The 27,705-nt window shown below is 43.4% G+C and overlaps 1 protein-coding gene across 3 annotated transcripts in view; it reads left to right on the forward strand.

The window, feature by feature from the left end:
* The window catches only part of spidr (scaffold protein involved in DNA repair), a 354,308-nt gene that overhangs the window by 82,280 nt on the left and 244,323 nt on the right, over positions 1-27,705 (forward strand). For all 3 annotated transcript variants that reach the window (XM_085992882.1, XM_085992884.1, XM_085992885.1), the window contains one exon: positions 3,799-3,899. In XM_085992882.1, the coding sequence (XP_085849008.1) occupies positions 3,799-3,899 (101 nt within the window). The remainder of the gene's footprint in view (positions 1-3,798; positions 3,900-27,705) is intronic.

Here is a 27,705-nt window from a genome sequence, read left to right on the forward strand (position 1 = left end):
GCAGTGTCCACAAGAATATATACTGTAGCTTGCTTTCCTCCTTTGTTCTTTGGGGCTGAGTTGGGGAGAACACTTGTGCATATAGCTGATGTGTCCCTTTTACCTGGCTTTTACCTGCATAAGATGCAGCCGTACACGACGTTGCGTCCCTCCCCCCCTGCTATACAACTGTGCATTTGAGGATTGGCTCTTTATGTGGATTTATTGTGTGTACTTTTTGCATATTTGTGAGCTGCAGCAGATTCTTCTCATTGGAAAGATACTCCTCCTGAGGTCATATGGCCTGCTGCTTTCCCGACCCTGTGGTCGAATCACATGAATAAATAAGAGCAAGATTTTACTTAATTCATATTTGAATAAGCATAGATTGAAGATCAATCTGACAGTAAAACTTTGTTTAAAAATATGAATTTCAAAGTAAGTACAACTGATTCAACATTGTGGATAATTCTGCACAAAATATGTTTATGGGGAAACTACAGAACCCTGGCCTGGAAGTTTGTTTGCGCAAACTGGGAGGGGTGTGACCGGGCGAGGAGGCCGGGGGCCATTGCGAAGGGGTGGTTGGGGGGCAAGTGGTGGCCGGCAGCGGTCTGTGGATTCAGGTTCTCCACATTCAGTTAAGTATTTTTTACAAACTTACCTTGTTGGTTGTGGCCTGTAGTTTTAAGGATTGCTGGTTAGGCTGCATGCAAACCTGATTTTCCAGAACACAGGTGGCTCGGCGCCAGCTGTGTTCAGGGCAACCCAATCTTTCACAGGGGACCTCAAATAGGCGATAGGCTCCTTATTTACATATGCATGCCTTTTTTTTGCCATACCAATTTGGCGGGCGGCACACTTCCGGGTTATAATGAGCGCGTGCTTCCTGCCCGCCATATTGGAGGCATAGGCACCTGCTTAGCACCCGACAAATGCATGTTGGCGCCATTGAATTTCTAGGCCATAGTATAGTATGTTGACTTTGATTGAATGTGTGAGAAAGAAAGAGCCTTGTGGAATGTTTAAGGCAAAGTCACCTTTCAGTTTAATTTATATTCAACTCTATTCAAGACTTACTTGGGTACAAACAGGCTGAGTTGCAAAGGAATTGCGTACAAACATGCTGATCTTAGTTGAATTGCAAGAACAGCAGGGCAGTATTAAAACAAACCTCTGACCTCTCCAACTGTCCTTTTTCATACTTATTATAACAGCGCATATTTTAACCCCTTAAATTCTAACGATTCTATTTACTATTTTAGCAGTGAGATATTGGGGATGTAAGCCAGGATTACTCAAAAGTATGCAGAACAATGCCGTACTGAGCTAAAACCCAACATAATGCTGCACCCGGCTATGAAAGTATATACATCATAATTTAGAAATAATTGGATGTGTCAAATTTAGTTTCATGTGTAATTATTTATGCATATAGACACTTGTTCACAGTGATCAGTGTCAGCCATGGCTCAGTTGGTAGCACTCTTGCCTCTGAATCAGAAGGTTATGGGTTCAAGTCCCACTCCAGGGACTTGAGTACATAAATCTAGGCTGACACTCCAGTGTAGTGCTGAGGGAGTGCTGCACTGTCGGAGGTGGCGTCTTTCAGATGAGATGTTAAACCGAGGCCCCGTCTGTGCTCTCAGGTGGACGTAAAAGATCCCATGGCACTATTTCAAAGAAGAGCAGGGGAGTTATCCCCGGTGTCCTGGCCAATAGTTATACCTCAATCAACATAACAAAAAAACATTATCTGGTAATTATCACATTGCTGTTTGTGGGATGTTGCTGTGTGCAAATTGGCTGCAGCGTTTCCCAAATTACAACAGTGACTCCACTTCAAAAGTACTTCATTGGCTGTAAAGCACTTTGAGACGTCCGGTGGTCGTGAAAGGCGCTATATAAATGCAAGTCTTTTTATAGGGATTGCACCATATTACTTGAGATTGGTCTTGGCACAGGACTCCTGACAGTCTTGTGTCTCATGGCAGCATTGGGTCTTCTTGACAATGCCCTGACACTCTTTCAGATCAGTTATTTCTTGCTTTGTGTTCTATCTTGTTTCATGTATACCATTTTAATATCCCTAGAATTGTCCCTCTATGATCTGTTAGGCTGTACAGTCTCCAGCTCATGGCATGTTGACTGATTGCCCAATTTGATGAAATATCCACCGGTCAAAGTAGCCAATGAAATTTAATGCAGACGAATGCAAAGAATTGCACGAAGATAGTAGAAATGGGCAACATACATGCTCCATAAATGGTGTTGAAATATCTAAGGATAAAGTTGAAAGAGACTGTCGGATTCTTAGCAGACTCATTGCTCAACATGTCCAACCAATGCAGAGCAACAACCAACAAAGCCAATAGAATGTTGAACTACATAGCTAAAACAGTAGAATTGCAAGTCAGAGGAAGTCATGCCCAAACTGTACAGTGCTCTGGTTAGACCACACCTCGAGTACTGTGTCCAGTACCAAGAAACAAGGGAGACAATCAATGGCTGCAGAAGTAAAAACAGTAATATTGGAATTGTGCATAAATGGATAAAAGACCCTTTTTAAAACCTATTTCATACACCATTGGATAAGTAATGAGAAATTTTAATGTTGTATCGGGTTAATACAAACTTCAATTGGTCCATGTCTAGCCAGAACTTAGCCTGTTCTAGAATTCTCTTGTGCTTTAACAGTCCAGAAACCTGTGAAGTCAGCTGTCAGTCACCCATGATTAGAAAGGGCAATGATTTGCATTGTTGCATAGAATGCCGATGAGCAGGTGCTCCCACTTCATTTGGTTTGTAAGGGCCTGTTAATGCAATGACCGTGTACAATTTAATTAGCACCTAGAATAAAGCCTCTGTATCCTGACTAATTTCCAAATCAAGTCTCCATTTTAAATTGGGTTAAGGAAAACCCTTTCCATTTTAACACTAGCTGTTTCAAAAAATAAAACACAGAAATCTCTCTCTCTTGTCAACTTCTCCTCCTGTTGGAAAGTGCCTAGTCTTCAGTCAGTTTAAGATTGATCATTGTGCAAATTTGTGTACTACTACTCATCAACACTGTTCTTTTAGTACCTATCTTTTTTTCAGAAAACTGTTTATTTTTTAATGGTTTGTTTAAAGGACAAAGTTATGATTCACCACAACTGATTTTGGAAAATTACAGTCTGGTTACCAGGGGGAAATAAAATTGAGTGGAGGTGACATTTAACCCAGGGTGCTTCACCACTTCATATAATTTTAAACTTTGTGGGTTAATTTAACTCCCTGACTATTGCACTCAGTAACTCTTCCAGCCAGTTTGCCCAACAATGTCATCAACAGTTTCCATTGGAATAAAAATATTCAGCAGGTGAAAGTTAATATTTATTTATGGTAACTAATTGTTCAAAGAGCTGCTGGTAGGGAGATTAACGCCTTATTAATCTGTGAATTATCAGTGAATGATTACATAGTATGTTTGTAAAGTTGCTGACCAAAAGAAAAGTTTTGGACCACATCCTTCTGTGTAATTTTACTGCAGATACAAATATTTCAGAAAACATTGGTCTTACTGTGGCTGTCAGTTGCCAATGAAACAATTATATTTATAGATATGAGAGCTATAAGCTGCATTTGATCAGAACCATGTATGTTTGTAAGATTTCAATATTGTGCCATTTAGTTGGATGGTGACCTGACTGCCTATACTATTAGAATGTTAGATTTAGACTTGTGTTCTGTAACAGTACTAATTTCCAAATTTCTGAAATATCCTTGTGAAGTTGGTGCCATTTAGGATAAATCTCACAATTATTTTATTCTCTGCAGGGGAGGACTAGCAGAGAGGTTAAACAGACTACAATGCAGAGAGAGGTCTGCCATCATTTTTTGGAGGCATCAGTCTCTAACTGATTCCAAAACTCATGCAGGTAGGATCCCTGTACAACTTAAAAAATACTTTGTTTCCAACCATTTATGTGCATGAGCTTGCTGTGGTCAGTATTATTTCTGAAAAGTCTCCTTACTTGTGTCTATTCCAAACCTATTCTTAAAATGTTTTAAAAACAGCATGTAACTTTGTTTGTATGTCAACTTAGGGTAGTTGGCAGGACTTTTGCCTCTGAATCAGAAGGTTGTCAGTGTAAGACAAACTTCAGGACTTGAGAACCTAATCTAAGCTGACATTCCAGTGTAGTACTGAGCAGATACTGAATTTTCTGAAATGTCGTTAAACAGTGGTCCCTTCTGCCTGTTGCAGTGATTGATGTGGACATTGAAGATCCAATGTCACTATTTAAAGCAGAGCAGGAAGTTCTTGTTGCACCCTGACCAATGGTCCTTCCTCTACCAAAAACATATTCTTCATTGCATTATCTTCCTGTGTGCAAATGGCTGCTGTTTTTATACATAACAATAATGGTCATTGCACCATTGTATGTCAGTCGTATTGAGATATTTCTGAGATGTGATAACGTGCTATAGAAATGCCAGTCTATTTTCTTTGCACAGTTGTTTGAAACAAATGCCGCAGGTAACAAAATATAGTTGATATTAAGAAAATGGTCCTACAATCTCTTAACAGTGATGAATTAGATGTGGATGCCTTTAAATTTTAAAACAGAATTTAAATTTCATTTGGAGAACCCAAGTTTGAATATCAGTTTCCACTGTCATTGGAGTAGATTTTCTACCTAGTGTTGTTACAATTCAGGTTTCCCCAGCTACTTTTTCTTGTATCCAACACAAAAGCTGGTTCGTATTGACAGGCCAAGATGATCTGCAAGAGTGTGCTCTGGGCGAACAATAAACCCATTTATTGCTTTCTGGATTACAAGTAGAATTTCTATTACATACCCCATCACTTGAAAAGATGATTAACGTCAGACGCGATTTTTTGTAGTGGGCTGAATTACCAAGCGGGTTTATTCACAGATTGAGCCGTTTACAACAAGTTGTTAAAGATAATGCAGCAGTTTGGAACAAGTTCATGAAAGGGTTAAACAGACAAACCAGTTGATTTGAATGGATTTTTCTGCAACTCTTTCAACCAATAGATAAACACTGCTCAAAAGAGTTTAGATGCCTGATCCCTACTGTCCCTAATAGTCTTTCTCAGATTTATGAAGGTGCGTTAGCCATAGAGTTGTGTTTTTCCTCCTGCTTGTTGAAGATAGGTCAAAACCATAATGAACAGTTTGGATATACCAGTTAAACGTTTAAGCCCATAAAGTCCCTTGAAAGAAATGCAGTTTTTGAGAAGGCAATTTGTGAAACGGTAGCATTTCACTCGAACAATGAACAACAAGCTCTGTAAAACAAACAATGGCATAGTAATGGACACGTGGTATCTACCAATTGCTATCTATGGAATATCTTGATTAGATTATGTTGTTGCTTATTAGCTCAATGATACATGTTAATTCTTTCTGTTACTTTGCTGTGCGTGGTGATTAATTTCCTAAATGCGCATAGATACTAGCAATAACAGTTTGCATTTATAAAGCCCGTTTAATGTAGTGAAACCTCCCCAGGCACTTCACAGGAGCGTTGTCAGACAAAATTTGACACCAAGCCACATGAGATTTTAGGACAGGTGACAAAAAGATTGGTCAAAGAGGTAGGTTTTACGGAGCATCGTAAAGGAGGAGGCAGAGTGAAGAGGTGGAAAGGTTTAAGGAGGGAATTACATAGCCTAGGGCCTAGATGGCTGAAGGCACAGTTGCCAATGGTGGGGCGAAGGAAATCGGGAATGCGCAAGAGGCCAGAATTGGAGCAATGCAGAGTTCTCAGGGTTGTAAGCCTGGAGGAGGCTATAGAGGTAGGGAAGGGCGAGGCCATGGAGAAATTTGAAAACGAATGAGAATTTTAAATTCGGGGCGTTGCTGGACCCGGAGCCAATGTAGGTCAGCGAGCACAGGGGTGATGAATGAACTGGATGGATGGAAGCACTGGAGAGGTACCACCAACGCTGCCTCTGCAAGATCCTGCAAATCCATTGGCAGGATAGGCGCACCAACGTCGGTGTTCTTGCTCAGGCCAACATCCCCAGCATCGAAGCTTTGACTACGCTCGATCAGGTCCGATGGATGGGTCACATTGTCCACATGCCCGATACGAGACTCCCAAAACAAGCGCTCTACTTGGAGCTCCAGCACGATAAGAGAGCCCCAGGCGGGCAGAGGAAATGCTTCAAGGACACCCTCAAAGCCTCCTTGAAAAAGTGTAACATCCCCACCGACACCTGGGAATCCCTGGCCCAAAACCGCACAAAGTAGAGGAGAAGCATCCGGGAAGGCGCCGAACACCTCGAGTCTCTTCGCCGGGAGCAAGCAGAAGCCAAGCGCAGACAGCGCAAGGAGCGCACGTCAACCCAAGCACCCCACCCACCCGCCCCTTCAACCACCGTCTGCCCCACCTGTGACAGAGACTGTAGGTCCCGCATTGGACTCATCAGTCACCTGAGAACTCATTTTTAATGTGGAAGCAAATCATCCTCGGTTTCGAGGGACTGCCTAAGAAGAAGAAGAAGAAGAAGGATGGATGAACGGGACTTGGTGTGAGTTACGATACGGGCAACAAAGTTTTGGAAGAGCTCAAGTATTGAGCTCAATCAACAGTATTGGCTTGACCGACTTCTTTCTGATGTACTTCATCCAGAGCCAAAATAATGGAACAGATGTAGAGGAGGAAACTTAGCTTGGGATCGAATAGTATACTGAAGTTCTGCACTTTCTGACTTAGCCTGAGGAGATTGGGAGCCGGGGAGATTGCTGAAGTATAAGACATAGGTACTTGGGTGCTGACGGGCGCCAAAGAGGAAAGCTTTGGTTTTCGCATCATTATTTTGGAGGAAAGTTTGGATCATTCAGGTCTTGATATCGGACAAGTAGGTAAAGCTACTACCACCAGGCAAGCATAATGCTGTTGTACTTTTAAAACAAAAGTGAACAAGGACAACTCAGTGACTGTCCTACAGATTTCCTTCAAAGGAGGTACTGTAGCTGCTGTAAATGAAGTGGCTATCTCGTTGGTGTGGGTTGGACTGCCTGGGCAGGATTTGTGGGTTTTATGTGGGCACTGAGAATCTCAGAAGCACTGTATGAATTTTTCTAACAATTTCAATTTTTCTAAATATTCCAATCACCTGTGCAAGCGCAGATCAAACCTAGAGCAGTTTTGGAGAAATGGGGAGTACTATTTGCCTTTTGGTTGTGTGCCTAGATGAAGAAGTGTAATGCTGGAGTGTCCAGGAGTGAAGGAAGAGTGATCAGCATCTCTTTATGGCAGGGAAAGTGACTTTTTTATCACCGAGATTGAGTGAGTTTGTGCAGCTGCCTCTGCTGCGTCCTTCCCTTCCCCTTACTCCTAGGCCCCTCTCTCCCATTTTCTAGTTCTGAACCACCTCTTTTTGGGTTCTTCCCTTCATCTACCACATTCTGGAGCTCATCTATTCTGAGACTCGCATCCTGCTCTCTTGAGTCTCAACTCCCCTTCCTGATCTCTGTGCTAGCTGACATTGTCAATGGTTCCCTCTCCTCACATACTGCCTGTTTACTTCAAAATCCCTTTATCACCCACCTTCTCAAAAAACAATTCATCCTTGGCCCTTCCGGTCTTGCCAATTACTGCCCCATCTACAATCCCCCTTTCCTCTTTATGCTCCATGAACATAAACCCCTCTGGTCCATGCACACACTCCTGTAATTTCCCGTTTGATACTAAGGGAATCAAGGGATATGGGGATAGTGCAGGTAGGTGGAGTTGAGGTAGAAGATCAGCCATGATCTTATTGAATGACGGAGCAGGCTCGAAGGGCCAAATGGCCTACTACTGCTCCTATTTTTATGAATCTCTCAAATCAAGTTTCCGCCCCTCCCACAGCACCGAACTGTCCCTATTTAAAGTCATGAACTGCATTTTCTATGACTGATGGTTTATTATCCCTCCTCGCCCTCTCTGCAGCCTTTGACACAATCGACCACACTATCCTCCACCAATACCTGTCTTCTAATGTCCAGCGTAGTGCGACTACCCTTGTTTGGCTCTACTTTTTACCTATCTGATTGTAGCTAGATCAACTCTTGCAACGTCTTCTCTTGATGGTCACTTTTACCAATACCAGCCTTTTATTTCTAGTTTTTAAAAAACTGAATTCAAATTCTCAAACTGTCATGGTGGGATTTGAACTAGCGCTCTCTGGATTGTTAGTCCAGGTCTAGTACAGTTAAATAACCACGACACTATTGTACCCTGCAGCTAATTTTTTAAGAAGGGAGATAGAACATGTCCAGGGAGCTCCAGACCAGTCAGCTTAACATCGGTGGTAGGAAGAATAATGGAGTCTCTACTAAAGGAGAAAATAGAAAAACATCTAGAAACCAAAAATGTAATAACAAGTAGTCAGCATGGATTTCAAAAGGGAAAGTCTTGCTTGACCAACGTCATTGAATTCTTTGAAGAGGTAACGGAGAGAGTAGACAAGGATAATGCAGTCGATATAATTTATCTAGATTTCCAAAAGGCCTTTGATAATAGACTAATGAATAAGGTCAGGGGACAAGTAGCAGAATGGATAGCAAGCTGGCTGCAAGACAGAAAGCAGAGAGTAGGTGTAAAGGGTAGCTATTCAGAGTGGCAGAAGGTGGAAAGTGGGGTCCCACAAGGATCAGTGCTGGGACCACTGTTCACAATTTATATTAATGATTTAGACTTTGGAATCAAAAACACAATTTCTAAATTTGCAGGTGACACCAAATTGTGTGTGGGGGGGGGTGGGTGGTGGGTGCGAAATAGTCAATACTGAGGAGGACTGCAACAAATGACAAGACATTAATAAACTTGCAGAATGGGCAAATGAATTTTAACACAGCTAAGTCTGAGGTATTACACGTTGCCACATATTACTTGGAAAATAAGAATCAATGGGGTAGAGGAGCAAAGGGATCTGGGACTACAAATCACTAAAAGTAGCGACACAGGTTAGCAAGGCCATAAAAAAAAACAAAGCAAGCACCAGGGTTTATTTCTAGAGGGAAAGAGTTGAAAAGTAGAGAAGTTATGCTAAACTTGTATCGAACCTTGGTTTGACCACATTTGGAGTACCGTGTACGGTTCTGGCTGCCATATAAAAAGGATATAGAGGCACTAGAGGGGGTGGAAAAAAGGTTTACAAGGATGATACCAGAAATGTGAGGTTATACCCATTGGGAAAGGATGAACAGCCTTGGTCTCTTTTCTCTTGAAAAGAGAGGGCTGAGGGGTCTTTAAAATCATGAAAGGTATTGAAAGAGTAGACCCACAGGGAGAGTGTTTCCACTTGTGGGAAAGAGCAAAACTAGAGGCCATCAATATAAGATAGTCACCAAGAAATCCAATAGGGAATTCAGAAGAAACTTCTTTACCCAGAGAGTGGTGAGAATGTGGAATTCGCTACCTCGGAGTGGTTGAGGCAAATAGTATAGATACACTTAAAGGGAGGCTAGATAAGCATATGCGGGAGCGGGGAATAGAAGGTTATGCTGACAGAGTTAGATGAGGAAGGATGGGAGGAAGCTTGAGCAGAGAATAAACTCTAGCATAGACTGGTTGGGCAAAATGGCCTGTTTCTGTGCTGTATGCTCTATGTAAATCTATGTAATTCTCTCTCTCTATATCCCTTTTATGGTCTTTAACTTTCTTCCTTTCAATTTTAGCTAAAACTCTGATTTTCACCCTCTAAATACAGTGGCAATGCCACAGGCGATATAGGCCATATGGATAGATTTTATGAATTAAATGGGAACGGTAGCATAGTGGTTATGTTACTGGACTAGTAATTCAGAGGCCTGGACTAATGATCCAGAAATGTGAGTTCAAATCCCACCATGGCAGCTGGGGATTCAGTTAATTATATAACTCTGGATTAAAAAGCATGAAACTACTGGATTGTCGTAACCATCTGGTTCACTAATGTCGTTTAGGGAATTAAATCTACTGTCCTTACCTGGTTTGGCCTATATTTGACAGCAATGTGGTTGACTCTTAACTGCCCTCTGAAATGGCCCAGCAAGCCACTCAGTTGTAACAAACCGCTATAGAAAACAATAATAAGAATAAAATCGGACGGACCACCCGGCATCGACCTCAGCACCGACTTCGGACAAGACAACGGCACACCCAACCCAGTCGACCCTGCAAAGTCCTCCTCACTAACATCTGGGGACTTGTGCCAAGATTGGGAGAGCTGTCCCACAGACTAGTCAAACAACAGCCTGACACAGTCATACTAACAGAATCATAACTTTCAGCCAATGCCCCATACCCCTCCATCACCATCCCTGGGTATGTCCTGTCCCATCGGCAGGACAGACCCACCAGAGGTGGCGGTACTGTGGTATACAGTCAGGAGGGAGTGGCCCTGGGAGTCTTCAACATTGCCTCTGGACCCCATGAAGTCTCATGGCTTCAGGTCAAGCATGGGCAAGGAAACCTCCTGCTGATTACCACCTACTGCCCTCCCTCAGCTGATGAATCAGTACTTCTCCATGTTGAACACTAGTTGGAAGAAGCACTGAGGGTAGCAAGGGCACAGATTGTACTCTGGGTGGGGGACTTCAATGCCAAGAGTGGCTCGGTAGCACCACTACTGACTGAGCTGGCCGAGTCCTGAAGGACATAGTGGCCAGACTGGGCCTGCGGCAGGTGGTGAGAGAACCAACCTAAGGAAAAAACCTACTTCACCTCGTCCTCACCAATCTACTTGCCACAGATGCATCTGTCCATGACAACATTGGTAGCAGTGACCACCACACAGTCATTGTGGAGACGAAGCCCCTTCTTCACACTGAGGACACCCTCCATCATGTTGTGTGGCACTACCACCGTGCTAAATGGGATAGAGTCATAACGTAATAACGGCACAGAAGGAGGCCATTCGGCCTATCGAGTCCGCTCTCTGCAGTGCAATCCAGTCAGCCCCATTCCCCCCATAGATAGTTGGGGGGATAGATTCAGAACAGATCTAGCTGCTCAAAACTGAGCATCCATGAGGCGCTGTGGGCCATCAGCAGCAGCAGAATTGTACTTCACAATCTGTAACCTCATGGCCCAACATATCCCTCACTCTACCATTACCATCAAGCCAGGGGACCAACCCTGGTTCAATGAAGAGTGCAGAAGAGCATGCCAGGAGCAGCACCAGGTGTACCTAAAAATGAGGTGCTAACCTGGGGAAGTTGCAACACAAAACTACATGCATGCTGAACAGCGACAACCAACGGATCAGATCAAAGCTCTGCAGTCCTGCCACATCTAGTCGTGAATGGTGGTGGACAATTAAACAACTAACGGGGGGAGGAGGAGGAATATCCCCATGCTCAATGATGGCGGAGCCCAGCACGTGAGTGGAAAAGACAAGGCTGAAGTGTTTGCAACCATCTTCAGCCAGAAGTGCCAAGTGGATGATCCATTTCTGCCTCTTCCTGAGGTCCCCACCATCACAGAAGGCAGTCTTCAGCCAATTCCATTCACTCCACGTGATATCAAGAATTGGCTGAGCACGCTGGATACAACAAAGGCTATGGGCTCCGGACAACATCCTGGCTGCCGTGCTGAAGACTTGCGCTCCAGAACTAGCTGCGCCTCTAGCAAATTTGTTCCAGTACAGCTACAAAAATACCTGACAATGTGGAAAACTGCCCAGGAATGTCCTGTCCACAATAGCAGGACAAACCTAATCTGACCAATTACCACCCCATCAGTCTACTCTCAATCATCAGCGAAGTGATGGAAGGTGTCGTCAGCAGTGCTATTAAGGGGCACTTACCAATAATCTGCTCGCATATGCTCAGTTTGGATTCTGCCAGGACCAGTCGGCTCCAGACCTCATTACAACCTTGGTCCAAACATGGACAAAAGAGCTGAATTCCATAGGTGAAGTGAGCGTGACTGCCCTTGACATCAAGGCAGCATTTGACCGAGTGTGGCATCAAAGAGCCCTAGTAAAACTGAAGTCAATGAGAATCAGGTGTCATACCTAGCACAAAGAAAGATGGTTATGGTTGTTGGAGGCCAAGCATCTCAGCCCCAAGACATAGCTGTAGGAGTTCCTCAGGGCAGTGTCCTAGGCCCAACCATCTTCAGCTGCTTCAGCAATGACCTTCCCTCCAACATAAGGTCAGAAATGGGGATGTTCACTGATGACTGCAGTGCTCAGCGCCATTCACAACTCCTCAGATAATGAAGCAGTCCATGCCCGCATGCAACAAGACCTGGACGACGTTCAGGCTTGGGCTGATAATTGGCAGGTAACATTCTCGCCACAGAAGGACCAGGCAATGACTATCTCCCAACAAGCAAGGGTCTAACCACCGCCGCTTGACATTCAAGGGCATTACCATCGCTGAATCCCCCACCATCAACATCCTGGGGGTCACCAGAAGCTTAACTGGACCAGCCACACACACATTGTGGCAACAAGAGCAGGTCAGAGGCTAGGTATTCTGCAGTGAGTGTCTCACCTCCTGACTCCCCAAAGTCTTTCTACCATCTACAAGGCACAAGTAAGCAGTGTGATGGAATACTCTCCACTTGCTTGAATGAGTGCAGCTCGACGCCATCCAGGACAAAGCTGCCCGCTTGTTTGGCACCCCATCCACCACCTTAAACATTCACTCCCTCCACCACCGGCGTACCATGGCTGCAGTGTGTACCATCTACAAGATGCACTGCAGCAACTCGCCAAGGCTTCTTCGGCAGCACCTCCCAAGCCTGCGATCTCTTCCACCTAGAAGGACAAGGGCAGCAGGCGCATGGGAACACCACCAACTCCAAGTTCCCCTCCAAGTTACACACCATCCTGACTTAGAAGTATATCACCGATCCTTCATCGTCGCTGGGTCAAAATCCTGGAATTCCCTACCTAACAGCACTGTGGGAGTACCATCACTACACGGACTGCAGCGGTTCAGAAGGCGGCTCACCACCACCTTCTCAAGTGCAAATAGGGATGAGCAATAAATGCTGGCCTTGCCAGCGATGCCCACATCCCATAAAAACTAGAGGTCGCATCTTTTGGATGAGACATAAAACCAAGGCTCTGTCTGCCTGCTCAGGCAGACATAAGAGATAGCGTGGCAGGGAGTTTTCCCAAGTCCTGGCCAACATGCATCCTCCAAGAAATACCATCTGGCAAATGCAAAGCCTAGTGCGGTGGAACGAGAACACGAGTCATCATTGGAGAAGAGGAGAAGCACAGGAAATGTGGCCGATACAGTCTGGCACAATTGACTACAGCTGTGGGGGCGCCTTGGTGGAGGCAAAAAGCAGACATTTCGGAAGCTCTGAAGCTGGAGTCGACAGAGCAGGTATAACTGAGAGAGAGAAACTGGGAGAACGAGATGGAGTGTGTACAAGAAGCGGGTTAAAAGAGGCATAATTCAGGTAGTTGTGGGAGCCTATGAGATTGTAATAGATGCCTTTAGAAAACCTGTAAAGATAGAGAGAGGGAAGTCTTGTGAGGAGAATCAGAATTGGACCACATAAAGGGGTGAATAATAGGTGTAATTTTAAAGCATAGATAATAAAAGCCAGTTCATGAATTTTAAATGATTTCTGTGATCTCTATTTCCTTTATGAATGCAGTGATTAGGCATTTACTTTAAACTGGGTTGAATGATGACAAGGTGGCACTGCATGTTGGAACAACAGCACACAGTGCTGAGAAGTGGAGCATTTGGTTTTTGCCGTGCTGCCGTGGGGAGACACTGTATGGTGGCAAGTCATTTCCCCACAAGGAATGGTGGAAAATTGAAGGAAGAGCCACGTGTCCCCAGGCAAACTCTGGAATAGGTTGATGAAAGTAGTTTGATCGCCTGTTCTCTCAACTGTAGATGGTGCATCATATGGGGAAAAAGCAGAGAATGTAGCTTTAAAAATGAGAAATGTAATTTGCACCAAAACAAATAGGCAGATCGTGGTTGACTAATCTAATTGAATTTTTTGATGATGTAACAGAGAGGATTGATGAAGGGAATGCAATGGATGTTGTCTACATGGATTTTCAGAAGGCGTTTGACAAAGTACCACATAGAAGGCTGGTTAACAAAATTGAGGCTCACGGAATAGGTGGGTCAGTGGCAGCTTGGATAAGGAATTGGCTTAAGGACAGAAAACAACGAGTTGTGGTAAATGGCTGTTTTTCAGACTGGAGGATGGTAGACAGTGGTGTTCCCCAAGGGTCAGTGCTGGGGCCACTGCTTTTTTGATGTATATAAATGACCTGGATATTGGAATACAGAGTAGAATTTCTAAATTTGCCGATGACACCAAACTTGGGGGTGTGGCAAACAGTGAGGATGATCCCAGTCGACTGCAACAGGATATAGAAAGGCTAGCAGAATGGGCAGACAAGTGGCAGATAGAATTTAATACAGGGAAGTGTGAGGTGATGCATTTTGGCAGAAGGAACAGGGAGAGGTAATATACACTTAATGGCACAGTTTTAAAGAGTGTTCAGGGACAAAGGGACCTGGGAGTTAATGTGCATAAGTCCCTGAAGATGGCAGGACATATTGAGAGAGTGGTTAACAAAGCATATGGGATGTTGGGTTTCATAAATAGAAGTATTAAGTACAAAAGCAGAGAAGTTATGCTGAACCTTTATAAAGCGCTGGTTAGGCCACAACTCAAGTACTGCGTCCAGTTCTGGTCACCACACTTTAGGAAGGATGTGAAGGACCTTGAGAGGGTGCAGAGGAGATTTACCAGACTGGTTCTGGGGGTGGGGGATCTTAACTACAAGGACAGGTTGGAGAAGCTGGATTTGTTTTCATTAGAGCAAAGGAGGTTGAGGGGTGATTTGATAGAGGTGTACAAGATTATGGTGGGTTTGGATAGGCTAGATGGGGAAAGGCTGTTCCCACTAGTTGATGGTACAAGGACTAGAGAACATAGATTTAAGGTTTTGGGCAAGAGATACAAGGGGGACGTGAGGAAAAACTTTTTTACGCATTGAGTGGCGATGACCTGGAATTCGCTGCCGACGGAAGTGGTGGAAACGGAGACACTCAATGTTTTCAAGGGGAGACTGGATGGGCACTTGAGGGATATAAACTTGCAGGGCTACGGGAATAGAGTGGGGGAATGGGACTGGCTGAATTGCTCTACAGAGAGCCGGCACGGACTCGAGGGGCCGAATAGCCTCCTGTGCCGTATGACTGTATGACTAGGATAAGTCGAGCTGTTTGTGAAAGTGAGAAGAATATTGTGATAGCACAGCAGACAGAACCTTTCTGAATATGGTGAGACCATGGTCTGGTTAAAACAAAGTACGACAAATGTGTGCTCTTCCCAAAAATTGTGAGAAGATTTTTTTCTTCATTGCTGTCTTCTGTCTTATACCCATGCACTGTGGGAAAAATTCAGTTTTCAAAATTTATATATAGAGGTCATGCATGGAGCACATTGAACTGAGGAGGACAGAGTTCTTCCCAGTTATCAGCAAAATTCAGTTATGAACTTTGCTGACTGATAGCTTGCAGCATTCCACTGTAACGTGTTCCAGTATAGTTTGTATTTTTCAATTTTCAGAACAAAATGTGCAACTTGTCAGGTCTTGTCTTGCATGGTAACAACTTAAATGAACTCTGAAGAGCTCATTGCACAAACATTTAGGATGAATATTCAAAGATACAGTATGTACTCCGTTTAATGTTTATGCCCCAACTCAATGGAAAAAGCTTGAAATTGTTCATTAATTTTCTTCCCCTCCCCCAAAAGCATAAAATTAGCATAGTGTACAATGTGATACATTTTGTGTGCTCATGAACCAGTGTTTTTCAGCCGAATTATTTTTGTTGTGTCAATTGCAAGATGGTAACCATTTGTTTTGGAACTGTAGAAAAATTAAGTGACTTTATATGCAACTTTATGATCAACCCTTTTGATTTGAGCTGAGTGATCAGTATTAGGAGAATAATTTAAAAATAATGTAAGCTTTTGGGAGGTACAGCAATATATAGCACCAGAGTGACCAGGTTTTGTGCCTTCATTCTGGTGAGTTGTAAGTCTCATCTGTGTCATTGTAAGATGGTGCTGAGTGGAGAAGAGATGCTTCCCCACAGGGAGGCTGGGGAAATTGGTACTTGCAGCTGAGCACATCCTGCCAATTTCAGAGCAGCAGTGGCAGAGACCTGAGAGCTGGTTGTATTTCAACTTCAAGGCCTGTCCAGTGCATAGCTTGGGAAAGAAAATGGGATTAAATGTATGTTTATGTGGGGAGAGGAATTAGAATGTAAGATGTTCTCCAAACAAATGGTAAACAAGGTTTGAATAATCCTCATAAGCCACAGGTATGGTAAGTCTGTAGAACTGACACTTGTTGAAAAGGTGAAAAGTTTCACCTTACAGAAAGGATATTAACGTTTTTCTTTTTTACAGAACCCTCCTCTTCCTCAACAGTTCTCGTAAGCGGACCTTATCCCCTATGATCTGACAGCTCTATCTTGACTGTATTCTGTCCTCACTTGCAATAATCTGTTTACTGGATTTAATTTAGTCTCATGCTACACCATCAAACTCTTTGAAATAGGAAATATTACCACTCAGATCAGAAGTTTATAGAATAAAACAACTTATAATTAAATACTAATATGAAGCATAAAATAAACAAATATCTCTGGTTGCTGGTGTGGCACATTTAGTTGGTTTTGTCTTCTTCGAAATCTTTCTGTATCAGTGTATCATAACGTATCCCTGAACCAGGGCAACCAAGCTCAATGCAAACTTTTCTTGGGCACTCTGCAGCCCTCTGATTTGAACAGTGACTTCAAAACAACTTTATGCCACATTTTCCAACATTGTAGCCTTCATTTTAAACTTGTCTCTATAGACAGTCTGTGCTTCTTTTCCCCAAATTGCCTCTCGCCATCATAACAGTTGTACGTTATTTTGTTCTTCAAGTGTCTTTTGTTCGGTCACTGAGGTGATGCTCTTTTTTAAAATGAAAACACAGAATGCTGGAAACACTCAACATGTCAGGCAGCATCTTTGGAGAGAGTGACAGTTAACGTTTCAGGCCGATGACCTTCCATCAGAACTGGAAGAAATTTTTGACATTTATTATTTAGCATTTTCTGATTTAATTTAAGCAGATCTCGGGTCATTTAACCCAACTTCCTCTCTATGATTGGAGTTGTTTTTTTGTTTCTCCTCCCCCTTTTCCCAATTCCAGTAAACTTGTCTTTTGCTTTTCAGTTCTGAGGAAAATTTCTACTCAAAACTTTAACTTCACTCTACAGATTGTCACCAACCTGCTGTGTATTTCCAGCATTTTCTATTTCTGTTTGATTTTCAGCATTTGCAGTTTTTCTTTTTAATTAAAAGTGGGCCTTTCATTTAATCACTCACCAGAATTTAATCCTTCAGATATCAAAATCAATACTCCTATTAGCTTGTTTTGTGTAGAGAATCTCAACAAATTAATCAAATTTCCTACATATGATCCAAATACAAAGTTGAATCCTGGAAGCTGTTAACATTTTGTGTGAAATGTCACATATAAAATCTATAGAGGAAATAATTTATTTCACATAAAATGTATATTCCCCCTGCTAATTATATCGAGGGGAAAAAAATGATGTTTTGATCAAAAGAGAAGATCTTATTTTTAACTAAGTAACGAGTGATATCTCGCCAGGGAGTTTGGCATTCAAACCGCTTTAGCTCAAGCTAGTTGCTCGGTTTTTGAATGAGATAGGTTAAAATAAAATAAGGGTTGCCATAAAGGATATGTGCATACTAAGTGAAAGAATTTATCTCAAGATCATGATTAGCATCTTGCAATAGCTGAAGTCCTTTTGTCTCTGTTCTATTGTGTTGGTAAATTCTGTATTTAACTTTATAGATGCAGTTCAGTTCCGAGAACATGCAGCAGCTATTTTAGCATTTCTGTTTCAATAAACCTTGAACTAGTGGAGGTTAATGCTTTTGTCTCTTCACATATGACCTGAACCTAGCTTTTCATATGTTTTTGTAAGCCCAAGGTTACATGTGGCTCAAAATCCCTTTCTTTGAAAAGAGCTACTTCGGCGGTACTCATATCTACTAGCAAAATGACAAGCCTGGTACCAAGAGTCCTTTCTAGATTTTTAAGATGAGTACTTCTATCTTGCCATAAATTCCTACCAGAGGTGGTTCTGCATTCCATTGGGGTCATGAGTTTATTCATTTGCCCCCCTTTTTTTGCCCACAAAACGACTGCGGCTGCAATTCAAAATAATTAATTGGCTATGAAGTGCCTTGGGAAGTCCTGAGGACATGAAAGGCACTATATATAAATGTAAGCCTTTTTTCTTCCCCGTAACTCAGGTGGCGTAGACATTCCAACTTTCTTGGTATGTGCGGAGAGCTCTACTGTTCTCTGGACAGGATAATGAAGTCCAAATAATTGCATTTCTTGTGGGAATTGCAATTTAGAGTGCAATGGTAGAAACTGATCAGATGTCTTGCAAAATATTTTCTTTATAGTTATGCTAACAGACAGAACTACCTTTGAGGCTTTTCAGGAGGCAATTATAAATATGCCTGCTCCAAAAGATTCCACCTTGCTGCCCTGAAAAGTTTCCACTTGAAGCAGTGTATATGTATTTTTTTTTTGATTTGTTCATGGGATGGGGACATCGCTGGCAAGGCCAACATTTATTGTCCATCCATTTAGCAAGCATTACTGCACGCAGTGAAGGAGAAGCATCCAGGAAGGTGCTGAACACCTCGAGTCTCTTCGCCGGGAGCAAGCGGAAGCCAAGCGGAAGGAGCGCACGTCAACCCAAGCACCCCACCCACCTGCCCCTTCAACCACCGTCTGCCCCACCTGTGACAGACACTGTAGGTCCTGCATTGGACTCATCAGTCACCTGAGAACTCATTTTTAATGTGGAAGCAAGACATTCTCGGTTCCGAGGGACTGCCTAAGAAGGAAGATGATGATTTGCTGATCATCTTGGAGCGTAGTATTTATGTCAGTTGTAACCTGATTTTACCTCCCTGCCTCCCTCCGCTAGTAAAGTTTCTGGCATCAGTTATTTAATTTTCGTTTTTTTCTCAAGGGGCTGGATCACCTGTGTTTTGGGTTACTGCTGAAGATTGGAAAGCGAGATTGCTTTGCAAGATAATGGAACAGTGGTTGTATCATTTGATTTTCCTTGATGGTTGTGGGTACAGCTCAAAGATGATGAGGCCAATTAAAGGCTATCTCTATACTTGCAGTGGGATAACTCCTTCCACAGGCAGTCTTAAAAAAAACAAATCTTATGGAACAACATGTACCCTCTCTACTGCTAAGGGAAACTCTGAACAGGTAACGAGTTAGTTAAAGGTGCTGTAAGAAACTACTCTAGGTGAATTATCCAATTATCCTTTCCCATTCAGTTGCAGTGCATAGGACACTGCTGCAAATTGCCTTCATAAATTGGATGACCTACTGCTTCTCTGTGGCTGCAATGTCAGCTGTGGCTCAGTGGGTAGCACTCTCGCCTCTGAGTCAGAAGGTCGTGGGTTCAAGTCCCACTTGAGCACAAAAATCTAGTCTGACACTCCAGTGCAGTACTGAGGGAGTGCTGCACCAGTCGGAGGTGCCGTCTTTTGGATGAGACGTTAAGCTGAGACCCCGTCTATTCTCTCAGGTGGATGTAAAAGATCCCATGGCAATATTTCGAAGAAGAGCAGTGGAGTTATCCTGGTGTCATGGCCAATATTTATCCCGCAACCAACATCACAAAAAACAGATTATCTGCTCATTATCACATTGCTGTTTGTGGGACCTTGCTGTGTGCAAATTGGCTGCCGCATTTCCTATGTTACAAAGTGACTACACTTCAAAAGTACTTAATTGGCTGTAAAGTGTATTGAGACATCCTGAGGCCATGAAAGGCACTATATAAATGCAAGTCTTTTTGAAGCCAGTCAAGCAGAATGCAGGTAAGTGGGACATCCGCTTTATAGGAATGGCCCAATCAGACCTAATTTCCTCAGCTGTTTGTGTGTTGATTTTAAAATAGCTGAGTTGCACAACTGACTGAATCCTAGTAGACTGGGAAGATTGCAAACAGAACTGTCAACTGTGGGGTGAAGTGATCAGTTAATTGGAACACCAAAGTTCCCTGATAGAGCAACATCAGCAGTAGTTAAAATATCTGGTGTTGATGCTCCCTTTTTTTTTCTAGATAGAATGCATTGTCTCAAACTAGATAGGATGCATTGTCTCACACAATTTTTTAAAAACATCAGATATTGCAGCTTAAAAGAAATGTCAACTAGATATATCTTTTAAAATATTTTCTGTGTGCGAGATATGTTCTCTGTCTGCGATCATTCTCATTTTCATGCTACCAGCAATTAAACACAATGCATAGCATGTTAAAGCTATCTTGGTATGGTTCATGTGGAAGGAAAGTGTTATTCAAGACATGAGTGCAATGCAGAGTGGTATGTGGTTATCAGAAAATGAGACACGCCCTGCCGTTAGACAGAAACGTTGACCCTTGAGAAGCTAAAGATGGACACTGCTTGCAAAATACTGATAATATCTTAGTGGTGTGAAAAGCCACAATAAGTTGCTAAGAATGTATTAAAAACAGCAAGTTACAAGTGAGACTTCATTTGACGATAACTTCCTGCCATATTTTTCTTTTGCAACTTGGTCATTTTTAACAGCAATTTAAGAACTTAAATGGGGATTTTAAATAAAACATTAAACAGGACCTATGTGGAACAATTTATTTAAGGAGAAACTTTTCTGGAAGTAAAGATAATTGAAGATGAAAAGAAAGCTGGTAGGGTGAATTGTAGTGGACATTTAGGCGAATAAGACTTACCTGGGTGTGTTAGTTGAAGTCAGTGTATTAAAGAACAAGTGGGGCGAGGAGCTGAAGAACATCAGAAGCTAACAGTGTAGTAAAACTATCTTTTGTTTTCAAAGACCGTAGTATATCTAATGCAGCAGCTGATATAGGCTGTGTCTTAGTTCATGAAATAATTAAGTACTAAACAATTCATAGAACCTTGGACCCATTAAAATAAGAGCTAAGAAGTTGCAATGGAAATTTTTGAACACTTAAAAAGCTAATGTTATTCCATACTTTTCTTTAAAAGTCCATACATGTCCTTCAAGTTATGGTTCTGTTAGCTTGACTACAGTATGGAAAATTGTTAATGGCACATTTTCCAATTGGTGTAATTTATTGCCATTTTAATAAATTAGATAATGACTTTTGGAAATTATACCCTTTGAAGACTGTTATAAAGAAAATTTAGTACAAATCAAGGCAATAAATTCAAGTCACCTTGAGTTCATAAAAGGTAGAGGACATCTACCAGTATTTTTTAAATTTATTCATGGGATGTTGGCGCCAGCATTTATTGCCTATCTCTAATTGCCTTTGAGAAAGTGGTGATGAGCTGCCTCTTGAATCGCTGCTTGTGCTGAAGGTGGTCCCACAGTACTGTTAGGGAGGGAGTTCCAGGATTTTGACCCAGCAACGAAGAAGGAACGTCTATATATTTCTAACTCAGGGTGACTTGGAGAGGACCTTGTAGGTGATGGTGTTCCCGTGCGTCTGCTGAACTTGTTCTTCTAGGTGGTAGAGGTCGCGAGTTTGGGAGGTGCTGTTGAAGCCTTGGCGAGGTGCTGCAGTGCATCTTGTAGATGGTACAAACTGCAGACATGGTGTGCCACGCTGGAGGGAGTGAATGTTTAAGGTGGTGGATTGGGTGCCAATCAAGCGGGCTGCTTTGTCCTGGATGGTGTCGAGCTTCTTGAGTGTTGTTGGAGCTGCACTCATCCAGATAAGTGCATTCCATCACTCTCCTGACTTGTGCCTTGTAGATGGTGGAAAGGCTTTGGGGAGTTAGGAGGTGAAGCACTCACCACAGAATACCCAGCCTCTGACCTGCTCTTGTAGCCACAGTATTCATGTGGCTGGTCCAGTTATGTTTCTGGTCAATGGGGACCCCCCAAGATGTTGATGGTGGGGGATTCGGCGATGATAATGTCGTTGAATGTCAAGGGGAAGCGGTTAGACTTTCTCTTGTTGGAGATGGGCATTGCCTAGCACTTGCGTGGCGCGAATGTTACTTGCTACTTTTCAGCCCACACGTAAAGGTCGTCCAGGTCTTGCGGGCAGGGACTGGATCATTATCTCAGGAGTTGCGAATGGAACTGAACACTGTGCAATCATCAGCAAACATCCCCACTTCTGACCTTATGATGGAGGGAAGGTCATTGATGATGCAGCTTATGATGGTTGTGCCGAGGACACTGCCCTAAGGAACTCTTGCAGCGATGTCCTGGGGCTGAGATGATTGGCCTGCAACAACCACAACCATCTTCCTTTGTGCTAGGTATGACTCCAGCCAGTGGAGAATTTTCCTCCTGATTACATAAGAGCATAAGAAATAGGAGCAGGAGTAGGCCATTCGGCCCTTCGAGCCTGCTCCGCCATTCAATGAGATCATGGCTGATCTTCTGCCTCAACTCTATTCACCGGCCCTATCGCCATATCCCGTGATGCCTTTACTGGTCAGAAATCTATCGACTTCTGTTTTGAATATACCCAATGACTGAGCCTCCACAACCCTCTGGGGTAGAGAATTCCAAAGATTCACCACCCTCTGTGAAGAAATTTCTTCTCATCTCAGTCCCGAATGGCCTACCCTTTATTCTGAGGCTGTGGCCCCTGGTTCTAGACTCCCCAGCCAAGGGAAACATTCTCCCAGCATCCACCCTATCAAGCCCTGTAATAATTTTGAATGCTTATAAGATTGTGAAGGGGTTGGATCGGGTGGATGCGGGGAAGATGTTCCCGATGATGGGTGAAACTAGAACTAGGGGGCATAGTCTTAGAATAAGGGGCTGCTCTTTCAAAACTGAGATGAGGAGGAACTGCTTCACTCAGAGGGTGGTAGGTCCATGGAATATGCTGCCCCAAAAAGCTGTAGAAGCTACATCATTACATAAATTCAAAACAGAAATAGACAGTTTCCTAGAAGTAAAGGGAATTAAGGGTTACGGGGAGCGGGCAGGAATTTGGACATGAGTCTAGGTTCGGATCGGTCATGGCCCTGTGGGTAGCGGAGCGGGCCCAGGGGCCGTGTAGCCTGATCCTTCTCCTATTTCGTGTGTCTAATTCTGTTAGATTCAGGAGATGGTTCTGTGATAGTGGATTGGCGGTTAGGATCAGATCAGCCATGATCTTATTGAATGGCGGAGCAGGCTCGAGGGGCCGATTGGCCTACTCCTGCTCCTAGTTCTTATGTTCTTAAATCCCCTCTCTTCTGAATTCAAGAGAATACAGGCCTTGTTTACTCAATCTCTTCTCAGACAACAGTCCCGCCATCCCAGGAATCAGTCTGGTGAACCTTCGTTGCACTCCCTATATGGCAAGTATATCCTTCCTTAGGTAAGGAGACCAAAATTGTACACAGTACTCCAGGTGTGGTCTCACCAAGGCCCTATATAATTGGAGTAAGACGACTTTACTCCTGTACACAAATCCTCTTGTAATGAAGGCCAGCATACCATTTGCCTTCCTAATGGCTTGCTGCACCTGTACATTCACTTTCAGTGACTCATGTACAAGGACATCCAGGTCCCTTTGAGCACCTGCATTCCCCAATCTTTCGCCATTTAGGAAATACTCTGCCTTTGTTTTTTTTTTACCAAAGTGGATAACTTCACATTTATCCACATTATATTCCATCTACCATGTTCTCGCCCACTCACTGAGCCTGTCGAGATCCCCTTGAAGCCTCTTCACATCCTCTTCACAACTGACACTGTCACCTAGCTTTGTATCATCAGCAAATTTGGAAATGTTACATTTAGTCCTCTCATCCAAATCATTGATATAGATTGTGAATAGCTGGGGCCCAGGCACCGATCCTTGCGGTACCCCACTAATCACAGCCTGCCATCCTGAAAAAGACCCGTTTATCCCTACTCTTTGTTTTCTGTCTGTTAACCAATTCTCAATCCATGCTAGTATATTACCCCCAATTCCATGTGCCCTAATTTTGTTCACCAACCTCTTGTGTGGAACCTTATCGAAGGCCTTCTGAAAATCCAGATACAACACATCTACCGGTTCTTCTTTGTCTACTCCACTAGTTGCATCCTTAAAGAACTCCAATAGGTTTGTCAAACAGGATTCCCCTTTCATAAATCCATGTTGACTCTGCCCAATCTTACTATGAGTTTCCAAGTGCCCAGTTATTGCATCCTTTATAATAGATTCCAGCATTTTCCCAACTACTGATGTGAGGCTAACAGGTCTGTAGTTCCCCGTTTTCTCTCTCCCTCCTTTCTTAAATAGCGGGGTTACATTTGCTATCCTCTAATCTGCAGGAACCATTCCAGAATCTATAGAATTTTGGAAGATGATAACCAATGCGTCCACTATTCCAATGGCCACCTCTTTCAAAACCCTAGGATGTCGGTCATCCGGTCCTTGGGATTTATCGACTTTTAGTCCCATTAATTTTGCTAGTACTGTTTTTTTACTAATAATTTCTTTAAGTTCCTCATTCTCATCACACCCTTGGTTTTCTCGTATTTCTGGGAGTTTTTTTGTGTCTTCCTCCATGAAGACAGAAACAAAGGAGTCGATTTTCCTGGAGCCGTCAGGCGGGGTTTCAGGTGTGTGGGGGGGGGGGGGGGGGGCGAGAATATCCTGAATTTGGGGGTCCCGACACCGTCCCGCCCAAAACCCCGCCCCACGCAAGTTTCAGGAGCGGTGGGTATCCGCCCCGCACTGTGACCTGCCGAAACCAGCCGGGAAGGGATTAGTGCCAATTAACTGCCTGTTAACAGGCAGTTTTTAGCCTAATCCCTATTTTGAGGGGTTTCGTGTGGGATTCCCGACGGCTCCAAACCACGCCAGGTTAGAGCAGGCGGGCCGTCGGGTTGAAGGAGTTGGAGGGGTCGCGATGTCGGTGCTCAGGTGAGTGATGGGTGCATGAGTGCAAAGGTAAGTGTGTTTGGTGTGTCTAAAGTGTGTAAAGAACTTTTACTTACCTGTACTTACTTAACAGCCTTTCTTCCTGTAGCCGTCGGGAGCCCATCACTCAGCCGGCACTTAAAGCTGAACGGCTGCGATCTGTGAAAAGTGACAGCCTTCAGCTTTGAATGCTGCTGAGAGTTCTAACTGAGTCTGTGCAGAAGGACTCATGTTAGAACTTGGACTGTCAGTGTTTCACAGCTTCAAACAGCTGTGAAACACTGATGTTTCATCTGTCAAGAACTTTTGACAGATGAAATTGCAGTCTGTGACGTCACCTGTTGCCGAGTGGCCCTTAATTGGCCTGCTGAGCCCGATGGACGGGCTCAACAAGGTCAATCAAGGGAAAATCGCATGGATTGGCCAGACGTCGAAGTAGGCAGGTCTAAAACCTGAACGTTGTAGCCCCGCCTTCTTCCCGACAGCTTAAGGAAAATCGACCCCAAAGTATTTATTTAATTTCCCTGCCATTTCCTCATTCCCCATTATAAATTCTCCCGTCTCTGACTGTAAAGGACCTACATTTACCTTTGCCAGTCTTTTCCTTTTCACATATCTATAGAAGCTTTTACAATCCGTTTTTATATTTTTCGCTAGTTTGTGCTCATATTCCATTTTCCCTTTCTATCAATTTCTTGGTCCCCCTTTGCTGATTTCTAAAAAATCCCAATCCTCACGCTGACCGTTTTTTCTGGCAACTTTATAAGCTTCCTCCTTTGACTTAATACTAGCTTTAATTTCTTTTGTTAGCCATGGTTGGATCACTTTTCCTTTTGGGTTTTTATACCCTAGAGGAATATATGTTTGTTGCAAATTATGCATTATTTCCTTGAATGTTAGCCATTGTATGTCCACCTTCATACGTTTTAGTGTAGTCTCCCAATCTACCATGGCCAACTTGTCCCTCATACCCTTGTAGTTTCCTCTGTTTAGATTGAAGACTTTAGTTTCAGATTGGACTACATCACTCTCAAACTTAATGTAAAATTCAATCCTATTATGGTCACTTGTCCCTTTTTGGTCACTTGCCCCTTTGATTCCAGTTGATTTCAATTTTACTCGGGCTCCTTGATGCCACACTCAGTCAAATGTTGCCTTAATGTCAAGAGCAGTCACTCTCACCTCACCTCTGGAATTCCGTACTTTTGTCCATGTTTGGGCCAAGGCTGTAATGAGGTCTGGAGCCAAGTGGTTCTGACGGAATCCAAACTGAGCATCGGTGAGAAGGTGATTGGCGAGTAAGTGCCACTTGATAGCACTGTCAACGACACCTTCCATCACTTTACTGATGATTGAGAGTGGACTGATGGGGCGATAATTGGCTGGATTGGATTTGTCCTGTCTTTTATGTACAGGACATACCTGGGCAATTTTCCACTTTGTTGGGTAGATGCCAGTGTTATAGCTATACTGGAACAGCTTGGCTAGAGGCGTGGCTAGTTCTGGAGCACAAGTCTTCAGCAGTACAGCCGGAATGATGATGTGTTCAGTTCTCGGCACCACACCTTAGAAAGGATATATTGACCTTGGAGGGAGTGCAGCGTAGATTTACTAAAATGATACCTGGACTCCAAGGGTTAAATTACGAGAAGAGATTACACAAACTAGGGTTGTATTCCCTGGAATTTAGAAGATTATGGGGTGATTTGATCAAAGTTTTCAAGATATTAAGGGAACAGATGGGATAGATAGAGCAAAACTATTTCTGCTGGTTGGGGAATCTAGGACTTGGGGACATAGTCTAAAAATTAGAGCCAGGCCTTTCAGGAGTGAAGTTGGGAAACACTTCTACATGCAAAGGGTGGTAGAAGTTTGGAACTCTCATCCGCAAATGGCAGCTGATTGTTCATTTTAAATCTGAGATTGATAGATTTCAGTTAACCAAAGTTATTAAGGGATATGGGGCAAAGGCGGGTATATGATGTTAGATTACAGATCAGCCATGATATTGAATTGGCTGAATTGGGCTAAATGGCCTACTCCTGTTCCTAATGACTATTCTTCTTCATGTGTGAGCTTGATCAGTGAACGCTGGCAGGTTATTCAACTGCAGGGCCATTGCAGCTGAACCCAATTCTGCCCTTAAGATGATGAACTTAAATGAAGGGTTATTGGCTAGTGATCAGAAGGAAGAACCCTGGCAGATACTGTTCCTTCCTGGCCAATATTTATTCCTCAATCAACAAAACAGAAACAGTTTATCTGGTCATTATCACATTGCTGTTTGTGGGAGTTTGCTGTGCGCAAATTGGCTGCCGCATTTCCCATATTACAACTGTGACTACACTCCAAAAGTACTTCATTGGCTGTAAAGCGCTTTGAGATGTCCGATGGTCGTGAAAGTCTTTCTTTCTAGTCTAAGGGGGGATTTTTGACAGCCCTGGGGAGCCGGGTAAGGAGGTGGGACTGCCGGGAAAATGGAAGAATCTAGGGGCGGGTACCCATCCCGCCTCCATGCCATTTTCCCAGGAGGCGGGTACCCAACCCCCGCCCGGTCCCGTCTCCTCGAGGCGGGAAGGGGATTAGTGCCAATTAACTACCTATTAACAGGCAGTTTTTTGGAGAATCCTATTTTCAGCGCTGAAGTGTGGGCTTCCCGACGGCTCCAAACCACGCCACTGTCAGCAAGGCAGGCCGTCAGTCTGCAGGGGTCGGAGGGGTCGAGATGTCCAGTGTGCAAGTGGGTGATGGGTGCAAGTGTGGAGAG

The sequence above is a fragment of the Somniosus microcephalus genome, chromosome 7 (genome assembly GCF_052327205.1).
Source record: "Somniosus microcephalus isolate GS21.2 chromosome 7, FLI_Smic_1.0, whole genome shotgun sequence".
Classification (NCBI taxonomy): domain Eukaryota; kingdom Metazoa; phylum Chordata; class Chondrichthyes; order Squaliformes; family Somniosidae; genus Somniosus; species Somniosus microcephalus.